Source organism: Leptidea sinapis, chromosome 4 (assembly GCF_905404315.1).
Source record: "Leptidea sinapis chromosome 4, ilLepSina1.1, whole genome shotgun sequence".
In the NCBI taxonomy this organism is placed as follows: Eukaryota; Metazoa; Arthropoda; class Insecta; order Lepidoptera; family Pieridae; genus Leptidea; species Leptidea sinapis.
In genome coordinates this window covers 14,679,724-14,700,839 of record NC_066268.1, presented here as the reverse complement: position 1 = coordinate 14,700,839, position 21,116 = coordinate 14,679,724, and the positions used below count along the sequence as shown (strand labels likewise).

At 33.7% G+C, this 21,116-nt stretch overlaps 1 protein-coding gene across 5 annotated transcripts; it reads left to right on the top strand.

Moving 5' to 3' along the window:
- The first annotated feature begins 247 nt into the window (after positions 1 to 247).
- LOC126979872 (alsin) lies at positions 248 to 20,680 on the top strand. 5 transcript variants are annotated; one of them, XM_050829420.1, is made up of 10 exons: positions 248 to 3,490; positions 3,569 to 3,900; positions 4,232 to 4,446; positions 7,306 to 7,642; positions 9,324 to 9,473; positions 11,340 to 11,452; positions 13,406 to 13,582; positions 16,066 to 16,238; positions 16,670 to 16,833; positions 17,873 to 20,680. In XM_050829420.1, the coding sequence occupies exons 1-10, from the start codon at positions 427 to 429 to the stop codon at positions 17,921 to 17,923; spliced, it is 4,776 nt and encodes a 1,591-aa protein (XP_050685377.1). In that variant the 5' UTR covers positions 248 to 426; the 3' UTR covers positions 17,924 to 20,680. The 5 variants fall into 5 exon arrangements, 4 of the variants coding, with proteins under 4 accessions (XP_050685377.1, XP_050685378.1, XP_050685379.1 ...); XM_050829423.1 differs by having other exon boundaries at positions 3,337 to 3,486; XM_050829421.1 differs by lacking the exon at positions 13,406 to 13,582.
- Positions 20,681 to 21,116: the final 436 nt, after the last annotated feature.

Below are 21,116 nucleotides of genomic sequence, written 5' to 3'. Positions count from 1 at the left end.
ACATTAAAAATGAATTTCATAATTTCGAGCTAATATATTATAGTTATTTTCGGGGCCAATATTCAGATGGCGCTAGTTTTCAAATAGACAGCTCATAATGCGTAGAGAGGGCTCCCTTTTCCCTATATATTATTATACTCTTTGGTCCCATCTCTGTGACAAAGTATGAAGGTAATCAGGTGACAGGTAAATCATAATTCTTCAATTAATCAATTCTTGTTGTGACTTGAGAAAAGGAACAAAAACATTCATAAAAGTTTATTTTTAAAGAATAATAAGTATTAATTATTACCTAATATTTCTCCCTGCTGGCTTGCACCATGAAAAAATATCCAATAAACTCAAATATTATTGATTTAGTTTGTATCGTTTCATCTTGAGCAATATGAAATTTGATACAATTTCTAATTCTTCTGTTGTAACAAAATGAGTCAACATAAATTTTGGAACGGTATAACGTCCCTGAATGTATCTTTCACTCCAACTGCTCCGGAAAAAGTTTTCAAACTATGCAGTTTAGAAAAAGATTTTCTTGCTCTAGCCAATGATCATAGCATATTTTACTGTTCTATTGAAGATAATAGCCTTCACTGTAAGAAAATTAATGGTATTATTGCAATTGACATATCTTATCACAATGATATTCTTTATGTTATTGATATTCATGGAAGGCTTTACAAAACTACTCCTACCTTCAAATGTAAAGATGAAATTATTGTTAAAGAAGAGTCAAAGTGTTGTCCTCATGGATTCAAAAGCAATAGTACCAAAGTAAAATTCAGAAATGTTGTGACAAGTGATTTTGGGCAGTTATTTATTAGTACTGAGGGACAATTGTGGGGTTCAGGTGATATGCCACAAATTGGTTTAGATAATCAAGAAATAAAAAAGATTCCTTTTTTTGAGGGAAGAACTGTTTACAGTGCATCTATAGGTCAGAATTTTGCAGCTGTAATTGCAAGAAAGAATGTAAAGGAATATGGTGACTGTGACACAGACAGTGATAATGATGATGAAGAGGTGTTTGCTTCGAACTGTTCTCAATGTCAGTCTATAATTGGCCTTGCATCACCAGCATCTATGCCCTCATTATCAGAGACATGTCCATTAGGAGTACATATAAGTAAGTCAAGCGAGGATTCAAGTAGCACTACGGCCCCACAGACTGATGTCCAAGTAGATGCTCAAAGTATCACTGAAGATTCAAGTCCTACTTCAGAAGAATCCAAAGTAGAGAAACCAATTTCTCCTCTAATTGAAAATTCTGTTGGGGCTAATAATATACAAATAAGTGATATCCAAGATAATACTGATAAGGTAGGAGGGAGTCAAACTCCTCAAGGGAGTACAGAGAAATTAAATAACATATTTATAAATACAGATGCAGCTCGGCAATTCCTAAGTAGACAGTTGTCTTGGGTATCAGCAGGAGAAGACTATCTCGTAGAATACACTGAGAAACCAACAAGAATCATAAAGGAGAATGTAACTAACATTACTAACTTTGTTTATGAGGGAGTTAAAACTGTTGGAGATAAGGTAGCTACTTTGTCAAGGCATGTCAGTGGAAGTAGTGATAATAATGAGGCTACTGAATTTTTAAATCAAAACTATAATGAAGAAATTGGTATGCTATGGCATAGCTGTACATCCACAAAATTTGAAGATATACAGTTTTCAACAAGCACTGTTAGCAGTGAAAAAGAATTTGAAGTAACTAAAAAGTGTGAGAACCTTAAAAATATGTCCAAGCTAGGAAAAAATATTTTGGCTACAGAATTATGGACCTGGGGAGATATAACACATGGACAGTTAGGTATTGGTGACACTGTAAAGCGAGTTAAACCTATGGTTGTAATGAGTCTTTCCGGTTTTGGACTCCAAAAAGTTTCCTGTGGGAAATGGCACTGTGGTGCCTTAACTTTAGATGGAAGGTTATTTGTTTGGGGCTATAACAATTATAAACAAGTAAGTTTAGACACAAGAGATGATAGGAGTAGCCCCAAACAATTTTCCGAAAATTCTGAGAGTGATCGCATCAGAGATATGATAGCAACTGATAACCATACATTAGCATACACTCATAATGAAAATATATATTACATGGGAAAACATGATGATGGGTTTACAGAAAATATTGTTAATTTGAATGAAAGATGTGAACAAGAGAGCAACCAAAACAAAAATTCTGAAACTGTTAATATAAAGGAGGCTCAGAAATTAAAACATAGTCAGAATATGTGCTACCATTGGAGAATACTATCTAGTGGTTCTATTAGCTATTCTTCAGTAGGACAATCATTTTCTAGTCTAGAATTTCAGAATCTTTCAATTGCTCAAAGATATTTGGAAGAAATGCTTATTATAAATCATTCATTAGTAAAGCCATTTCTTAAGAAAAGCAAAGCAATTACCTCTCATTCAAATATTTATGAAGCAGTGTGTGATATATTTAGTGACATATTAAATATTACTGCCCTAAATGTACTTTCCACATGGCAGTATGCCGAGAAACATATAAGTGAATGTGATATATTATTGATAAAAAATTTAGATGAGTTTATATATTTATACAAGAAGTATTATATAGCTTTAAGCAATTTGATTGTAATTGGGGGTTTTGCTCAAATCAATAATGTTTATGATATCTCCAATAATGTATATAATTTGTTTAATGATCAACTTCCTTCAAATAAACAAAAAAATAAGAAAACTCAAGAAGCAGTAATAGCTTTAGCATTTATACAACCTTTGATAAGGTTGAGTTCTTACAAGTGCATTGCACAATCATTGTTGCGAAATAAATCTAATAATAAGAAAGCTGATTCGAAATCAAATATAGAAGAAAAAATAGCTAAGGTTGTTACGGCATTAGACATATTAATAGATGAACAAGACAAAAAAAGAAAGGATGCAGATGTTACAAAATTATTTTGGGAAACAGTTGGCAAAAGCTTAGAGCAACACAGAACACCTGAAAGGAGATTAATACGGGAATCGAAATCCAAACAACTGAATGTTGTAAACCCTGGGCGCTTTTCATCACATTGGTTTATATTGTTTAATAATCTATTTATTCATGTCAATGGCAGCAGTACAAATATTCATCCATTAGAAACGGTTTGGGTGGAGGCAGCACCTAATTCTGACTCTGCTCAAAATATTATCCAGCTTACTACACCTGAAGAAATTTTATACCTTACAGCTTGTTCTGAGCAAGGTAAATCTGAATGGATACATGCCATCACCACAGCAATCAAATCAGTACTAAAAAAAGACTCTGCATTTAAAGCTCCCAGTATTCGGACAGCTTCATACACATTTTCTAGTAAAAGTGCATTTTACAAAGATGCAACATATATTGGAAGATGGCTTGATGGAAAAGTTCATGGCAACGGTAGAGTTGATTGGCCAGATGGAAGAGTATATGTAGGACAGTTTCAAATCAACACACTATGTGGACATGGAAAAATGGATATTCCTGGTGTAGGTAATTTCCTATTCATTATAGTGTTTATGATATATTATTCAAATTATATTTTTTATGCTATATGAGGCTGTATTCCAGGATGTTACGAAGGGCAGTGGAAAGATAACCTTCAAAATGGATACGGGATCATGAAATATGCAGCCGGAGACATATATGAAGGATACTTTAAAGATGGGCATCCTCATGGTCACGGAATCAAAAGACAAGGTGATTTTACATCATTATCAGCAACAATATATACTGGTGAATGGATAGCTGGTGTTAAACAAGGCTATGGAGTCATGGATTATATTGGCAAAGGGGAGAAGTATTTAGGAAACTGGAGTGATAACAAAAAACACGGTTGTGGTCTTATTGTGACCCTCGACGGTATTTACTACGAAGGATTGTTTACACAAGATATTTTAACGGTCAGTGATAAGTTGATATTTAAATATCACATTTGAATATTTGCTAAATATATATTACTGTATTAGTATCATTTAGTGCTTTTATAATATTATTTATACACAAGGTGACTAAGTAATTGATTCATTCCCAAATAATTCATTAAACATTCTATTCCGATAAAATTTTAAGTATCTTCTTGATTTGGGTAATAATTAGGCGAATGTAATTTTATGCCTAAGTTTATTGCTATAAATTGCGGAATTTTTCATAAGAAAATTATATCAAGAATCACTATCAAACTAATTTATTTTAATAATTGAATAAAACAAATGTATGTATAACTTTTTTCAGGGTCATGGAGTAATGGTGTTTGAAGATGGAACCCACTATGAGGGGGAATTTCGTGCGGCGGGAATATTTTCAGGGAAAGGTGTTCTTACTTTCTCAAGTGGTGACCGTATTGAAGGATCTTTGAATGGTGCTTGGACTGAAGGTGTTAAAATAACTAATGGTGTTATGCATATGAATGTGTCTAATCCTGCGCTACCAGCCAACTCAAAGCCAAAGTAAGCTGTTAATATCAATATGACATCTGTAATATAAATATGTCTCTTCTTTTAGTATCTCAGGAAAATAGGCTTAATTGACATTCAATTTAAATTAATACTTCAGTTTAAGCTCGAAGTTGAACACAATTCATGATGTATTAGAGATTATTTACTACTACTAATTTAAATAAAGGAAATTGCCCAAAAAAGTATGGACCGCCACCTAGACTTGCATCAAATTCAAAGTCCTTTAAGATGATATGTACGAGGGCGGCACCGAATATTTCGGGAATCAAGGAATTGACACAACATTACTATTTAAAAATGTATTTACTGCTTTTCGAAGTATTCTCCGCGAAATTTGACACATTTTTCCATACGATGGAACCAATCATTGAAGCAATCATTCCATTCGGAAGTTGGGGTCTCCAAAATGGCCGTTTTGTAGGCGTCCACAGCTTCTTCAGGTGATGAAAATCTCTGACCACGCAATTTATTCTTTATTTTAGGGAAAGTATAGAAATCATTAGGGCTTGACCTGTGGCAAACAAATGCTAGCATACCATTCTGCATTAACCGTTCTTTGTCCCTCAAGAGGAATAGTCGCAACATGGCCGGTTTTGGAGACAAACGTGGCCACCATTTTTTTTGCAACACTCCGTGAACGAACAGTTTTTGTTGGCTTTTTTTGACTCATTTTCGAACACTCAAACTTTTTCTTTGGTGACTGCAGTTTTTGGACGACCTTGACGGGGATCATCACTGAGCTTGACACGTCCACGTTAAAATTCAGCAAACCAGCGATAAATTGTGGTTTTGGATGGGGCTTAATCACCAAATGCAGAAATCGTTCGGTCAACATCCTGTTTTTGTGTTAAACCACTTCGAAAGTCAAAATAAATCATCGCTCTAGAATTTTCTCGAGTCAATTCCATTTTCTCAACGACTAAACAAGTTTGACAAGACCGTGAATCTTTTTTTAAATAAATAAATGGTATTCGATTTTTAAAACCAAGGAGTTTTCAATTAAAAAGATTTTAATATGACAGGAACAGTGAAAATATTCCATTCCCGATACTTTTAATGCAGCCCTCGTAAGCATCCAGTGATTATCACCCAGTTATTATTGAAATCAAAACCCGGTTTTTTATGTTATTTGATAAAATGTAACATAAACTCAAAATCAAAGCAATTCGTATGAAGTCCAAATAATTACTAGCTTAGGCACAATGATATGTTGACATAACTGAACCTATAAACTTCGAAATACTTTTCATTTCAGGAATTTCATTACATTTCGAAAAGCCTCATTACATATTTACCTACATTCTTTGCAGACTTGCAGATTTAGTAGACTTTCCTTATGTAAATACAAATAAACTACACTAGCATACACATAGCTTATATAATAATAATAATAATATATTTATTAATCAAATAATTTACATTTTTATGTACATGCAACAACATTTATGTACATGAATAAAAAACGCGTTTATTAGGACAAAACATCAAAGGTTACACTATTACACCGGTATTAAGTTCAACTAAGTATTTTAACATTTAGTGGTTTTATTGGTCGTGTACACACTCAAATATGATATTATACACTCACTGTTACAAAACCACACATACTAAATAAAAATAAAATGTCATATCCTATTCCTAAAGTATGTAGATAAGTTTTATAGTAAGTAAATGAGTTCACTACAAAACAAGGTACGTGATCACTCTTTTAAAATACTGTAATATTTACAATTATGAAGTTCGAGGTGAGAGGAAAAACATGATCGACACACTAAAAAATAACAAAACTCTGGCGACCGGGCGGTATGTTAGTCATGTCGCGATGCAGTAGTGATGGCGGTCTGAAATCGATCGAAGAATTGACCATAAATGGTTTTTTTTTCATCCCACTAAAAAATAAAAATAAATCTGTGACACTTATCGCGGGTCACTAATCGTGGGTCAATTTTTAGTTTCAATCAGATTAGCACTGAGCGGATAATACGAAATGTAATTATACACCAGTGAGACTGTTTTGCACAGGAAGCCGGCTTGATTATAGGTACCATAACGGCGCCTTTTTCTGCCGTGAATCAGTATTGTTTTAACATTGTGTTTCGGTATAAAGGGCGCCGTAGCCAGTGAACTTATTGGCCAAATGAGACTTAACATCTTATGTCTCAAGCGCAGTTATTGCAGTGCCACTCAGAATTTTTGGGCTTTTCAAGAATCCTGAGCGGCACTGCATTGAAATGGGCAGGGCGTATCAATTACCATCAGATGCACCTTCCGCTCGTCTCATCTATAATTTGAAAGTCACAATTGGGGTGTCGACTCCATAAGTGCTTATAAGGATAAAAATTTAGATTTTTAGTTAGATTCGATTACCTAAAAGAGACTTTTACGAGACTGGTTTCAAAGTATGTGATCTTGCGAAAATCGATTCAAATAAATAAACATCAATCGGAATCAATAAATGTCAATAGTACCTAAATTATGATCATTTGGTAAACTACAACATTCAAAGAAATTTATGGCTTTATGTCCGTTACCGCCATTTACAGGAAAATCTACAATGTTTTATTTTCTTTTTAATTGAATCCCCTGTTCAAATCATTGATTTCAATGTCGAGACTATGGCAAAAATTAAGCAAATAATTACTATATTAAATTCATTTTGATGCATGAGAAAAACATAGGTGGCATTTTCATTTGGCATTATTTTACATAATATAAATGTCGTCATGGTGTCATTGAAAATTAATATTCAAAATGTTGTTCATAACACTCATAAGTTTTGAAGCCTGTATTTTCATCATCAATGGTATGCTCTCTTTTTGTAGTCTCCAATCCATTCATTTCTTCTTGCAGTTCTTTTGGAAAGCTCAGTGTAGCACCAAACCAGAAATGGAATGCATTGTTTCGACAATGTTTTCACAGTTTGGGGGTGCCAGAAACAATACTAACACCAACAGGCAATCATTTTGCGAATGGGCCTAACCCAACAGTTGACAATGTTAAAATATGGCAGAAAGTAGCAGTTGCGATTTCATGTTCGCAAAAGGAGAAACATGTTAAAAGTCCAATAAAATCATCGAGCAATTCGGACATTGAGAAATCTGTGGATTGCCTGGAAGTGATACCTACTTTTGGTCAGAAGATACTGAATCTTAATGGCTACATGGAATTGAAGCAGTATGTATACAATGTAAGTTATTTGTATTTATTTATTTTATTGCCTTTGGAAGAGAGATGAACAAAAGAGCATAATATGGATAACCTCATAATATTTGCCCACCGAAGCTCTTTAGAGCGTCAAAGAATCTAATAAACATACATATAAATTCGAAAACCCAAAAACTAATTGAAATGTGGTGAGGTTTGAACCTGGGGTCTCCACGTTGGAAGTCAATGGTCTACTTCTTGTGCCATCTACTAATTGTGAATGCGAAATTGAATTGAAGACGAAGATTTTCGTATTTTAATTGACTTCTTCAAAAAGTAAAGTATTTTGAGGATCAATGTATTTATAACATTGATCCTCAAAATATTTTACACATGGGGCAATTAAGAAATGTATGTACTTATATCATACATTTCTTAATTGGCCCATGTGTCACGAGTTTTATTATCTCTATTGGTAAATGAGAGTTACTTGAGAGCTCCTTTTGCCTCACTATTATAAAATAATCATGAATTCATTTATAGAGGAAGCGCTATGAGCGAGTACAATTTTGCGAATCCCTTAAATTCTTGCTCATCCAGATTCGACCAATTTATTATAAAACTAATTTGTCAGCAATATTTTTTCAGGATAAAATTTTATGATTAGGTATTTATTATACCCATGATTAACAAGTGGTCTTTTCTTTTTTAATTTGTTAAATTCGACGCCTAGCGTGCGCCTATTTTGTGTGGAAAGACCTTGGAATCAACCCTAATACTTACAAGCTGTGAGACCAGTGTGAGTTGATCAATGTTACACACAGCCCTTTAATATTTTCTTATGTTTGTGTTCCTCGCGAAGTTTTCAAATTATGTTTTAGGTTTAAAGAAATTTATTTTTTCATTAAAAACATAACGTAACTTACCTACACGAGAACATAATAAGATAAAAACAGTAATAATTTGTATAGCCGTTCGTTTCGTATCTACAAGGTTGCATATTCCTATACAATTATACATATACTATTATGTATATTATATACTATATAGACATATACTATATATATATAGGCCACTGTCGTATTACAACCTGTATCAAACATGATTTTTTATTAAAAACTTTGAAATGATGTAATCTGATAACTTAGATTTAGATGTTTTAAATGACTCAATCTTTTTAAGAGATGAACGTAGACTGTTAAAAAGTTTTGCACTCTCTTAACATACACTTGCCATAATTTGTTCTAGTCCTAGGTAGAGTATCAAGTATTTGTGTAGTATAAGTGTGTTTGCAATTAAATCTATATTTTTAAATTGCTAGTCTGTGTCATGCACTGGGCTCACAATTTATAAGCTCACCCAAGTGTGGCACAATACACCATGCTATAAATATAATCTTTTGCTAACTAAATCTAAATTAACATTACATAGTTCCGGTCCCTACCCAATGTCAATTAAAATTTATAATAAATTACCAGAAAACTAAAAAGCCGAGACCAATTTTTAAAAAATCATAAGCTCTTTGAAAACGTTCTTATTCTATTAATGAATACTTAGAGGAAAAAAATATTTGAATATCTGCCCCTCTGTTGTTCATTGATATGCCTTACCAGGTTCACGTGATATGTTTGTTTAGTAGGTAACTGAGTCGCATGTAACGCAATTAAAATTAATAAATAAAAGTTGCAAACAAATTATCTGACAGAAATAAATCTGATTCCCAGGCCTGTGAATCCTCACACCACCCACTCGGGCAGCTAGTGTTGGGTCTCACCAACGCGTTCAACACCACCTACGGCGGCGTGCGAGTCCATCCCTTGCTACTGAGCCATGCGGTCAAGGAGCTGAAGAGCATCACTTCACGGCTGTATCAGGTATAACATAATAACATAGACTTCTATGTATACTACTAATGAAGACAGTGGCGGATTTACCAGCAGGCTGAGTAGGCTGGAGCCTAGGGCGGCAAATTTTAAGGGGCGGCCAATTTAGTTCATAAATTTTTTATTTCGGTTTACAAATTAAAAAAAAAAATATTATACACACATAATACGAATTTCGAAAATTGGAGAGAAATTAAAATATTTAACAAAAATCTAAATATTCTCATATACAGTGCTAATTAATAAATATTTCAACATCTCTGCATGAACAATTCCTAAACGCTTTACTAATTATACATTAATGATTATGAACTTTTAGAATATCGCAATAGCGATTCGATATTATAATCGAAATTTAGTAATTTTTACATATATTCTTCACTGATAACTGCTACAATTTTTTCTCCGTGTACTTAGGTATATATAGGTCACTGTCAATTATTAGTAATTATGAGATCTGCTTACCCAATTCAATCTTGATATAATATCGATGGTCTAATCATGATTGTTGTTGTATGGGATGTTTTTTTGGTTTTTCAAATTCAGACTTCTAACATAGATTTGATTACCGTTGCTGATCTTTACGAATCACTTCGTAAGTTTTTCATAGCTGAACGAGAGAATTTCAAGTACTTTGAAGAAAAGGTGATCGAGTTAAGTGTATCGAAAGAATATACAAGAGAGATGAAAAAAAGACAACCAAAAAGAAAAAAAAGATTGATGAAACACCAGATGAAGATATTGGAATAGCTGCGAGTGATTACTTCAGGGTTAATACGTTTCTCGTTTTCATAGATAGACTCATATCCGAGTTAGCAAAACAGCAAGAGGCTTATCAAGGATTTAACGAAAAATTTTCATTTCTTACCAAAATGAATGTGTTCTTACCAGCAGTTCTGACGGAAAAAGCCAGTTTTTTTGAAAAAGACTTAGTTCAGGAATTACTACACTTTCAAAGCTACCTTTCGTCTAAAAGAATTTCAATAAAACCAATTTCTGGATCATTAATAAGTCTGTCTTCATTCCTGCGAGAACAGAATCTAGGAAACATTTATCCAATATATATATAGGTATAGCACTTCGTATGGCTCTTTGTACACCAGTGGCAAATTGTTCAGGTGAAAGAAGCTTCTCTTGCTTGAAGAGAGTAAAGAACTACCTACGATCGACTTTAAGTCAAGAAAAGCTAAACGCTTTAGCTCTCTTGTGCATAGAGTCAGAGCTAATGAACAAGATTTCATACGACGATATGATAAATGATTTTGCGAATTCGAAGTCTCGCAAATAAGTATTGTGATGCTTTTATAATTTAACTTAAATCATAATGCTAACAAATAATTAAGAAAAGATATATTTATTGTATTGTTTTTAAACTGTGGGTGTAATAATAAATGTTAATCAACGTTCGCCAAATGTATGTTTTTACGTAAGCTTAATTCATATTATGCAAGTATTGTATAGTTTTAAGACATACCATACCTTACTTTAAAAGTGCTACATGATTGAGATATTTTTTCCTTAAAATAATGTTTTTTGATAATTCTTTGCTGTAAAAATAATCAAGGATCTAACACGGTACCATAGTTCTCAATAATAATAACTATATGGTAAAAGTTGATGTAACGAGAATGATGGAGCACAAATTATAAAGTTGGAATTTTATTGATAGAAAATTGATATGATTGTGGACTAAGATATCAAAATTTAGAGGCGGCAAAAATTGAATAGCCTACGGGCGGCAAATCTATAAATCCGCCACTGAATGAAGATCTATTCAACACACCCCTAATAAGACCTATAATCACTGTGATACTAGGGTACCTATTAAAATACTGATTGTACTACCGTGGTGTTTAGGTGGTGAGGCTCCTGTTCCCAGCGCTGCCTCCAGAAGGTTCTGACGTGGTGCTACCATATAAGGGAGGAGACGAGAACAGCGATGGCAGTGACAACAGCAATCCTATAGAAGGGTTCGTTCAATAATATATTATAATATTGTAAACATAGTGCATTTGAGTGAATTAAATTAATCAGTAAACTGTCCTTAAAACAAGTTTTAAAATACTGAGAATGAGGAATTGTCATTATATTTAGGGGTAAAATTTTTCTTACCAATCTAACCCCTCGTTGAAACCAAGGTATTATACAAGTATTTGACAAGTTTCATGCAAATTACAAATAAAAGTTGTATGCAATGTTTTCAAAATACAAAAACATAAAACGTGTGATAGACAATATTTGTATGAAACTTGTCAGATGTAATTGTTTGTCACTTATTAGTTGTCTACATGTATATGATCTCATGTTTTATACTTGTTGTAGGCTTGTAGCTAAACTTGTTTAACGGCCGTTCCCAATATTCAGTCTATCTCTTACTTGAGATAAAAATCGTAACTATCGTTTCTGTCCCAATAAACTTATCGACGGTAACACACCTTATCCGTGCACGGTGTCTGTCAATGGGACAACGTATGGCTTACCAGCGATATAAGGTTTGTATGGAAATTACAATTCACGCTTCCCAATATATGGCGATAAGAATGACTTATCGGGTATATTGGGACAGCTTCAGATTATTGACAGCTAATTACTGACAGTAGAAGGTAGTAATTTATCTCTATCTGTAGATTGTATATTGGGAACGGTCATAAGCCATGTTAGTGCAGAATTTAATGAATTCACAGTATCGAGATGCCATCACTCCAGCAGAGCAATTATTTTTTTATGGAAAAGGAGAACAAACGAGCGTACGCACGGGTCACCTGGTGATACGTGATCCCCGCCGCACACATTCTCATGCAATACCAGAGGAATCACAGGAGCGTTGCCGGCCTTGAAGGAAGGCGTACGCGCTCTTTTTTGTTACTTAAGCTGTTTATTTGAGATTTCTAGCTACTGGTGACTCATATTCTTCTTTGTATTTGCATCGGATATCAAAGGTAAAATGTAGTTAATGCATTACTCATGCTTGCGAGACGATTATATAAGTATCGAAAGAATATCTTAACATAAGCCGAGATAAATATTGCTAATAAAGCTTATGTCTTTGACCACTCCATTTATCTTCTTCTTTTCCACTAAAAAAAAGCGGTCTGTCTGGTAAATGTTTAAAACTTTATCCACCAAACATAGATAGATTATAAAACTTGTTTATACATAAACTTCAATAAAATTAACAATGCTTGTTAAAAACATGTATGTTTTATGTTGGTGCGAACGTAGACTGTATCAAACATGTCTCAGATCTATATTTGAACGCAAATGTGTTTTATACTTGTATAAAAACTTGTTGGCAACACAGTGTGAACGCAAGAATGCTTCAGACAATTGCAATACATGCTAAAAACGAATAATTGTGTTTTGACAAGATTTATATTATAAAACAAGTTTTTCACTTGTTTCTTGGTGTAAACGAGGGGTAATATTGACACGAACAACAGTGCTCTCCTACAATTTTTTACGAAGGGACGCCGAGTACTAAGTAGTACACTATCGGAAAGAGTACATCGGAGTCTATAAAATAATCAATTTACTGTTTGCCAAAACAATCAGTTATTCACTTTCATATTGCAAGGAATCGCAAGTTTTGGATTGCGATTGAATATATTCATTTAATTTCTATAGAAAGAGACTCTCGAAAACGAAACTCGTTGAAATGTAAATGAGACCGTCAGCGAAACACGGCCTGAGCAACATTTTTCTTATATAAACTGTCATACATTTGAAAAGAAATGAGATATTTATTACATTCTTTGAAAATGATGTACCATATTATGAAATTAAAAACGCGAACATAATCAAAGTTATATACCTATACTTAATTTTTTGTAAATTCTAAAATGTTTGCGACGGTTAGGTTATAAATCAAATAAATATGGCTTACACTGTTTCTGACGGCCTCATCAATGTGAATGCATGACCAGCGAGGTGGTGTCGGCTTCCTCGCTGTTGCAGCCGGCACTGCTGCCCCGCGTGCACCCCGCTCTGTTCGTTCTCTACGCGCTCCACAACAAGGCCGAGGACGACACTTACTGGCGCCGCCTGCTCAAATGGAACCGGCAGCCTGACGCCACCCTCATGCCGCTCCTTGGAATCGACCAGTACGTCCACATGACTCATTTGGGGCCTTCCATAACTTACGTCACATGATTGTCATCATTTTTTGATCCCTCCCCCGTCCTTGTCACAATTGTAAAACGTAGTGTTTTTATTACCATTTTAATATATATCATATTTGCAAGTTTAGTTGGTATGTAGTTTAAATTTAGTGTTGTAATACTAAGATATATAGTATAATATTTTGAATAAAAGTGTTGTGTTAACGTGTGACGTAATTTATGGATGTCCCCTTTAAGAAAACCCTGTAAGTAAAAAAAGTAATGTCACAAATTTTTGATTAACTTAAAGACAATCTTCTTAGCTTAAACACAGCTAAGTCTAAATAAATATAAATGATCACAACCAAATTTTTGTGAAAAAATGTTAAATAACTGCACATGTCCAATTATTGAAAAAGTCTCACATACAAAATATCTAGGTGTCATTATTGATCTAAAGCTTAATTGGTACCAACACATTGGGCACGTCACTGGAAGAATTAGAAAACTGGGATGGATATGCAACACTGAGACATGTCGTTTTAAAATCATTAGTCAATGAATCAGGCACCAGCAGAAATATTTTGAATGGAATTTATATTGCACTAGCGCAATCTGTGCTAGTTTATTGTATCCCCGTGTGGGGCGGCGCTGCTAAATCCAAATTTATTGAATTGGAACGCGGACAAAGGAGCCTAATAAAAAACATGTATTTCAAAAATACACGATATCCCACTGAAAGACTATAATACATTATCAGGAACCTTCTGTCTCAAAACTAATATTATTGCTATACTTCTAAAAACATTTCAAACTCTTCGCTATGATGCAAGCATTTTATCAAAAAGAGTAATGGATATTATTGCAAAAATTCCTACAACCAAAACGGGATTTGCAAATCGCCAGTACAGCAAGCTCTCAGCCATGCATTATAATAGGGTAAACAAGGATATATATGTCGGAGAATTAGAATATAAAAGTAATATGGCCTGTATGATTATATTCTACTCTGTGTATTGGACTGAACTGATGGCGAACGTCAACTTTCAAAGTGTGTTTGAAGTTGTCACTGTGTACGTCAATGTCGGTGACGTGATTGAAATTAGTTATTATTGACCATCAGTAGAGCGCTCATTGAGAAGTCGCAGTCGTCTTCAAGCTAGCGCCCGCCCCGGTTGTGCGCACTGATCGACTTAAAACAACATGGAGGAAACCAACACCGTCACGCCCGATTTTTGATCTAAATGAATCTCCGAGATATATATCCATTCAAAACAACTTTATGAATGTAAAAAAATGCTGACCCACACACACTTCATAAAACCTCTCACACCTTACTTATCACTCACAACACACGCAATGGACACATACACCTTATTTCTCAGTATACATACTTCTTAGATATACTTCTTAGTAATTAGAGTTTGATTGTGTGTAAATAAAGTTATAAGTATTAATAAGCTATGAAAGAGCGGAGTCTTCTAACACAGGTGCCATAGTGCTTAAAGGGAGGCTCCAATCATGAGTATTGACATATGTACATACTTGATAAAGAAAATAAACATTTTTGTATTGTATTGTAAACCGGTGCAGTAGTTTTCATACCATTGTACAAGATATTTAATTGTTAAACACTTGTAAAAGAAACATATTTTTTAATGTTAACCATTTTGATGCTCACCCTCTTGGCTTTTATTATTTGTTGTTCCAATTCTGTGATAATTTCAGCTGTAAACTCTTTAGGTTTTTGGGAGACAGCCGGCTTACAGCCGTAAAGATGGACAGTGGAGTCTTGGGCATTGGGTTCCTGTTGGTGGTCCTTCGGACACGAAATCCTACTAACGATAGGTGGTTCACCTGTTGGAAAGTGAGAAACGCAGCCCATGGATATTTGCAATTATAGAGACCATAGATTATAAATAGGAAAAGCCACCGGATGACCTTGTACCTTGACCATGTCTTCTTCCAGAGCGATACATCAGCTCTCACTTCTCTGCTCGTGTTGCCCCTCCCCCCATGGATAGCTTCAATTGGTGCAGCTTTAGATGTTAGTTCTAGGAGAAAACTCTTTTCAGTAAAGATATTTTGCTGGTGTCACTCTCGCCCCCATATGCGGCAGGCAGGGAAAGAAATAAACTTACACGTACCTACTACTATTATTCCCTCTAGCACATCAGTCCGTGACACGAAAATTATTTTTAAAGCTGTATTCATAGCAGGGGCGTCCATTCCATATAGGCAATTAGGCAATGAGTACCCAAATAAGAACATAATTAATATTACCTATTAAAACAGTAATAATTTGGTTCTGTTTTTATATATGCAAACTTCAATTGAAAACCCACCCAGTACGTTTTATCTTACGTACTAATACCGTGTTAGTCTACTTTTCAATACAAATTATATGTTTGACTCTTTCCCTGCCGGCTTGGTATGAATGTAGGACTTGAAAAAAATTAATGACGTATCTATATCTAATCTTCTAGAAAATTCTGGCCGACGAGCACATTATCGCCAACGCATCCACCGAAGGAGCAAAAGTTCCAGGAAGCTGTGGAGACGCTGCAGCAACTAAAAACAACCTTCTCGCCAATAGAGAAGCTGCTCGTAATTAGGAGTACCTTCCAGAAAATGACTGACGCTGTGCAACATGAATTGGGTATGGCATTAAAACTTAAAATTTTAGCTAAGACACATTTAGAAATTATTTGCATACTAACCCATGATGAATTTATGATTTCAATGGTGTGTTTATTAACGGTCGAGCTCTATCACTCGGTGATAGTAGATCATCCCCCGCTAGTATATCATTGAAAATTCAAGACATGGTTTCTCCTCCTTACAGGTTTCATTAAAGCCTCTTCTTCTGCGAAAAACATTGTCACCTTCGCAGAAGCAGTAGGTCTGTGGTAGATGTTGTAAAGTTAAAATTTGGGGTTGTGGATGTTAAGGAAGTTCAAAGGATACATGGATCGGAAAAGAGTCGTTAGTTAGCGGGAATTAAGGTCCTCTTAGCTTACATAAACAAAACAAAGTCATCACAGTACCCTATATATAAACAAAAATATTAATAAGATACACGTGTTTTAGGCGCCCAGTATCTCTGGAGCATGGATGAGTTGTTCCCGGTATTTCACTTCGTGGTAGTGCGTGCGCGAATCCTGCAGCTGGGCTCCGAGATACACTTCGTCGAGGACTTCCTGGAGCCCGCTATGCAGCATGGTGAACTGGGTCTTATGTTCACAACACTTAAGGTGATTTTTTAATGAAAATAAGGCACGAGACGAGCAGGACGTTCAGCTGATGGTAATTGATAAGTTCTGCCCATTACAATGTAGTGCCGCTCAGGATTCTTGAAAAACCCCAAAAATTCTGAGCGGCACTACAACTACGTTCGTCACCTTGAGACATAAGATGTTAAGTCTCATTTGCCCAGTAATTTCTAGTCGGCATCCTGTGCAAAAGAGCCTCCCACTGGTAAGTGAATATTGATAACCTAGTAATTTATGGTTATTATGAGAGTGGGCCTTGAGAGGCCATTTTTTTTGGATAATTTATTGGTTTCTTGAGAACCAATAACTGCATGTTTAGTTTTTTTTAATTCCTTGAACTTTTGACGGAAAGCGACTGGAATGATTTTTCAAAAATGAGTACATCTGTATTATTGGACCATAATGGTTAGGTGAAAAGAATCTTCGCATTTTATTAAAAACCCAAAACATTTTGCTGATTGGCTAAAATTGTGTGTGATTGCACATCTTTTCCAATATTCAATTCCGGCCGCTTTCCCTCAACTTCCTTGCCTTAATCTCATCAGTTGTTGGAAGTAAAGATCGGAATGGAAAGTTCCGCCCGGCGGTAACAGCTCATAATGAACAATGTCCTTCCAATCCCACCAAGAACACAGCATCACCTTATTGCGAGTTAACCCGGGCTTTGCAACAATCTGTGAAGTCTGACCGATCTTTGTCCACGACTTTTTCGGACGTTCTTGTCGTACGGGATCCACTTTTTATCGCGATTTATTTTATTTTCAATAAAGGATCACAAATGAGTACACAGTCCATCGTGCTCTTCCAGTAAGCTTGTCTGCAGTCTCTTGACCCAAATATTGAGTTTTTTTGTTACTAGCTTTTTTTCAACTGGGTTGATTTTTGTATATGTTTATATATACTATATGCAAAAAGAGATTATCCCTGACCTAAAATATTCAAACATATAAAGTCAGTATGATAAAATCTTTGTTCTTATAATTAATTATAATTAACTTTCATAGAAACTTATTGTCCCCAGGCGTGCTACTTCCAAATACTGCAAGAGAAAATGTCTATCAACGCGCTATGAGGCTTGAAGAAGATATCTTTTTTAGACATTGTTGCGAGATTTTGAACAATATATATGTAGTCAGTTAAGATCGTATTAATAGGAGTAATGTAAAATTTTATCGTACATTCCACACAAACGAGCATTCCTTATACCTGTTTCTAGATTAAAAATATTTTAATATATGAGTATGTATACTTTTATGTTTCTTTAAAATTTTATTTATGTAGATGATGTAATGTTGTCTTTAAAAACTTGAAAATTATTTTTAAATTATCGGTGTGCATTCAATGGTGATGTGATGCATTATGCATCCGTAACGTTAGCTTTGGACTTGCTATTAAACCTTGTATTTATCTTAAGGTCATGAAAGTATTATCTATTATTTTGAGGGTACATTAAAAACATGGAACCATTACGGAATATAAATTACTAATGATGTTGTCTGCTCCTTATTCAATTTAGTGTAGTTTTATAAAATAAGAAAAGTTATTTATTATATTAACTGTGCTAAAGAACAATTGTGGCGCTAATCATAATTGCAGAATATTGTATTAAATAAAACAATGCTTAGAAGTCTTGAATGTTTTGTTGCAAAATGTTGTGTGTTAGTTGATGTAGGATTAATAGGGTTTGTAAGTCTTAATAGGGTTCCGTAATAAAGGTAAATGCTTATTGCGTCCTACTACTACTTGATTAATATATTTTCTAGTTTAATATTGCAACTCTTAAATTCTTTTCATATTTTACAAAGATCTATAAAATGTGTTGTATTAAGGGATATATTTTTGGTTATTGAAAAATATAATTTATAAAATTTCTGCTTTAAAATGATTGCACTATATTACTATCCATTATTTGACGCTTCTTTGTGCTATTATTTATATATTTATGATTCCTTACGGCTAACGAAATGTAGAGAGTATATAAAAATAAAACAGAATAGATACGCCAATTAAAATGAATACTAATAATAGATTTAAGAAGAAATCGTAAATATAATATTTCAGCATTGTTCGTTGGTAAAAAAGATAATCGCTTGTTCGTAATCCAATTTTGCATTTGTAATTTAGAGGAGGCCAAAGTGGGTGCTTTCATTATCTGGACTGTGTGCTACGGTTTTTTATCATTACGACTAAGGATTTTGGAGACAAATTGGGAATTAATTTCTTTGAAGCCATTTTTATATAAACTGTTTCGATTCGTGTCATCATGATGGTCACCTTATTTAATCTGAGATTTAAAAATCAATTGAGCGTTAGGTATAAATCCCATCTGATCGCCTGAATTTACAATTATCGACCGTGTCCAAGCAGATTAACTTTTTAGAACTCCGTCCTTTGCCACCCCTAGTGTGTACATACACAATGCAATGTGGTGGCGTTGCCGTGTACACCGAGCACTAAGGTTTTGACTAATTTCAAAGTGTAGTTTGTCAATGCTATGTTAAACAATTAAAACGTTTCCTGACATGTTATGGAGCCCTCGACGCAATAGACTTCTTTAAGAAAAAAAGTAAAAATAGATGGTATTTAAAAAGTATCAAAAAGAGGATCATTTTCCTCAAGTTGGTTTAGGCAAATTGTAATATTATAAAATTAAACATGCCAAATATTGAAGTCATTCATAATATTAGTATTAATAATTTTTATCTACACCCATCCTTTAAAACCTCTAGTAAAGATTCTGAAACAGTTAGCTTATTGCCATCATTAAAACACCCAATGTCCTAATAACCATAACATCATCCAAACGAGTGTTGTATGTTGTACTGAATTTCATAACAACACTCCTTTGTTTTTTTTTCGATCCCTTCATGCGCAAAGAGTTTCAACAGACAGCCAAATTCTTATTAATAATTGCACTATCCAAAATGTAAATTACTACCATAAATAAATATTTTTTTCATTAATACTTAGTTTATTTGAATATAATCAGTAATGGATGATATCAGGTTACTACTAGGACTGGCTGTTTTAATGTTAGCAGTAAGCTAACTGTTTCAGAATCTTTTAGAGGATTCATATTCTAGGTGTAGATAGTATTGTATGCAACTGTTGATAATTAGGTATTAAAACACTCATGTGATTCACATTAGTGTTTTAATACCCCTTATTACACAACAGTTGCATAAATAACTATAAAAGTTTAGTTTTAAGAGCTTTAATTATTTTTAAATATACGTGTTTTATAAGTCGAGATGCCATTCAATTTTTTGTTATTTAACTTCTTTATTTTTGTTATGCTTGTAATTAATGTTATCCCGTTATATTTTAAATTGTTAATAAGTTAATTGAATAAAGTTTAAGTACAAATGATCGGTTTCTCTGTAACATTAAAGCGAATTATTTTATCAAATATGACTATACAGGTGTATACAACATGTAAGTAGTTGATTGAAGTTGTGTGTGTTTCAACTAATAGCGTTTCTTCATATTCGTTAAAAAAATAAATAAAATAACATTACTCAAATATACTATAAATATATTAAATTCCTTAAAACATGTTTGATTTATATTTTTCAATATTATGTATGAAAATATAATATTTTGTGGTTTTATTGGTTGCTCTTATTTAAATGCATCCTGTATAGTCCAATTAATAATAAGTTGTAAAATAGGTGGAGAAATTGATGTATAACAATATATTTTTATTATTTATGAAACTGTTTTAGTGACAAAGTGTAATTTAATAAAAAAAATCATATCATTAGGTATTTATTGTGAGCATGCTTACGTAAATGTGAGATTTTTAAAATAAATAATTCGTTAAAGATTTCTTTGTTGTATCATTTATAGTTAACTAGTAACATCCGGCCACTTCTAAAATTGTTGAACTGCTTAGCTCTCAACACGTAATTTATAATAATTTTCTAGATATAAATATAATAAAAACTGTACATTCAATAACGGTTTTAAACAATACCTGCTGTGTGTTCTACAAATAATGCGGGATCCAAAAAAGTGCATAATATTTTTGCCTGACTGTTTATCCGGCCAACCAAAAATCTACTGACTAGATATAAATCTAATTTTGCTTGAATACGAACAAGAGGTCGAGACAATAGACAGGCTACATATTGTCACGCGTAGTATTTTAGCTGCTTTATAGTCCACGCGGACGAAGTCGTGCGCAGCAGCTTGTATATAAAATGTATTATATGCATTTAAACTTTATAGAATCTTTGTCAGGGCAAAACGGAAATATGTTGTGA